At 28.6% G+C, this 1,679-nt stretch overlaps 1 protein-coding gene across 1 annotated transcript in view; it reads left to right on the top strand.

The window, feature by feature from the left end:
• The window catches only part of ABCD (ATP binding cassette subfamily D), a 155,855-nt gene extending 155,190 nt beyond the window's left edge, over positions 1-665 (top strand). The window contains exon 11 of the mRNA XM_014429905.3: positions 334-665. Coding sequence (XP_014285391.1) covers positions 334-345 — 12 coding nt within the window. The 3' untranslated portion in view covers positions 346-665. The remainder of the gene's footprint in view (positions 1-333) is intronic.
• Positions 666-1,679: the final 1,014 nt, after the last annotated feature.

Genomic DNA, 1,679 nt, shown 5'->3' with positions numbered 1-1,679 from the left:
GTGTAATCCTCAACCAAGCAAAATTACACCTAACAGAAAATTTTGTCTAGTAAGCATATAAAAGTATAATCCTTTATCTATTTTATTTTTATAATTTTTTTTTTCTGTCTAATGATGGTTGTTGTCTATTTTGTTTTTATAGCCCTGATGAAGACCTGAAAATCAGGTCGAAATGTCGGCATAAATAAATATTTTTTGTTTATTTATGCTGTTTCTTTGCTGACCGCACCCCCCCGACCATCTTCTCCAATCAGTAATCTACGGTCAACTATATACTCCTTATTATAAATTATATTTGACTATATTATGATTTATTTTTTCTTTTTGTTTTAGGAATCCTCTTAGAAGAAAAAAAACCAAAACTTCTGTAATTACATTTGAATTATTTTTTTATATATTTATATTTTTTGTTAAAAAGATGGATAAATCTTTACGTGCAAATTTGAATTGTAGTGATAAAAAGTTGAACTGTAGAAGATATCTGGGATATTACCTATATTTTGTGATTTGTAAAAATACCATTTTAAGTTAAATTATGAATAAGTGAAATCAATTTGATTAGGATGTTTATATGTCTTAATATGTACCATATCTCATTAAATTATTGTTACCAAGATTTTTATTTGTTATTAGTATTAAATAATAAACTAAGAAGTAATTTTTTATTGCCTTGAAAACTTTATTCCATAATCAGTAAATCATAAATGCACACAAAGCTCACATGAACCTTAAAAATATGAAATGAGGGTTGTTGACATCAGGGGCATGCTCCATGTTTAACTGCTGAAGCCCTTAATTGTAAGCTGAAAAAAGGTTTTTTACCATTTGTGAGCAATAGAGGAAAGGGGCACAATGCCTATGGTGTAACATACCTATTTATTTTCTTAATCCCTGCAGGGGCAAAATAGGTGGGTATGGTTAACTAATACATAGAACATCAATTTATCAATACTACCAGTAGAGTTGGGCAACTATGAAACTAATAGCTAAAATTTCCATAGGTACAATATTTATTTATCAATGATTCATTCATGAATAAGAGTCGTATCCATGGCAATTTTAACTATTAGTTTTACCTATAGCTAATTTTTACCCATCTCTGACTAACTGAATTTTTACCAGTCTCTAACAAGACAATAAAAATATATTAAAAGCAATATATTTACTTATATTATTTATTTCAGTATATTTAATAGTATAAAAATATAATTTAGTTTTATGTGACTGAATCATGTTTGTTAGCAGTCTGTCAAGTATATGATATACACGGTCTTTTAAAAAGAATGAACCAATTTAATTAAGCAATATTTTTCCCTAATAGAAAGTAGTATACAGTTGTAATCTATCACATTTATTTGGCTTTAGTAGATGTTTTTCCCTCTCTAAGTATTCAGCATGACCAACTACTGCAGTATGGACGACATCAAGGTGATAGAAAAATTCTTCCCTAACGTATTTCATCATATCACTATCCACTAAGTTTATCACAATTTCCATCTGCTCTCTATGTTCATTCAGTGTAATAAATATTAACAAAATATAAATATTGTCTACAACATATCCTAACTGGAAGAAGTTTCAAGGGCAGCCAGTAGCTCATAGAACAAGAGCCGGGAAGAAAAACAGGCAGTTATCTCACCCCAATTTTTGATTACTTTAGTGAAAACTAGGTATAATTA

This window comes from Halyomorpha halys, unplaced genomic scaffold (assembly GCF_000696795.3).
Source record: "Halyomorpha halys isolate HHAL.00 unplaced genomic scaffold, Hhal_1.1 Scaffold835.1, whole genome shotgun sequence".
Classification (NCBI taxonomy): domain Eukaryota; kingdom Metazoa; phylum Arthropoda; class Insecta; order Hemiptera; family Pentatomidae; genus Halyomorpha; species Halyomorpha halys.
Note: the sequence above shows the minus strand (reverse complement) of the source record. Positions and strands in the feature narration are given on the sequence as shown.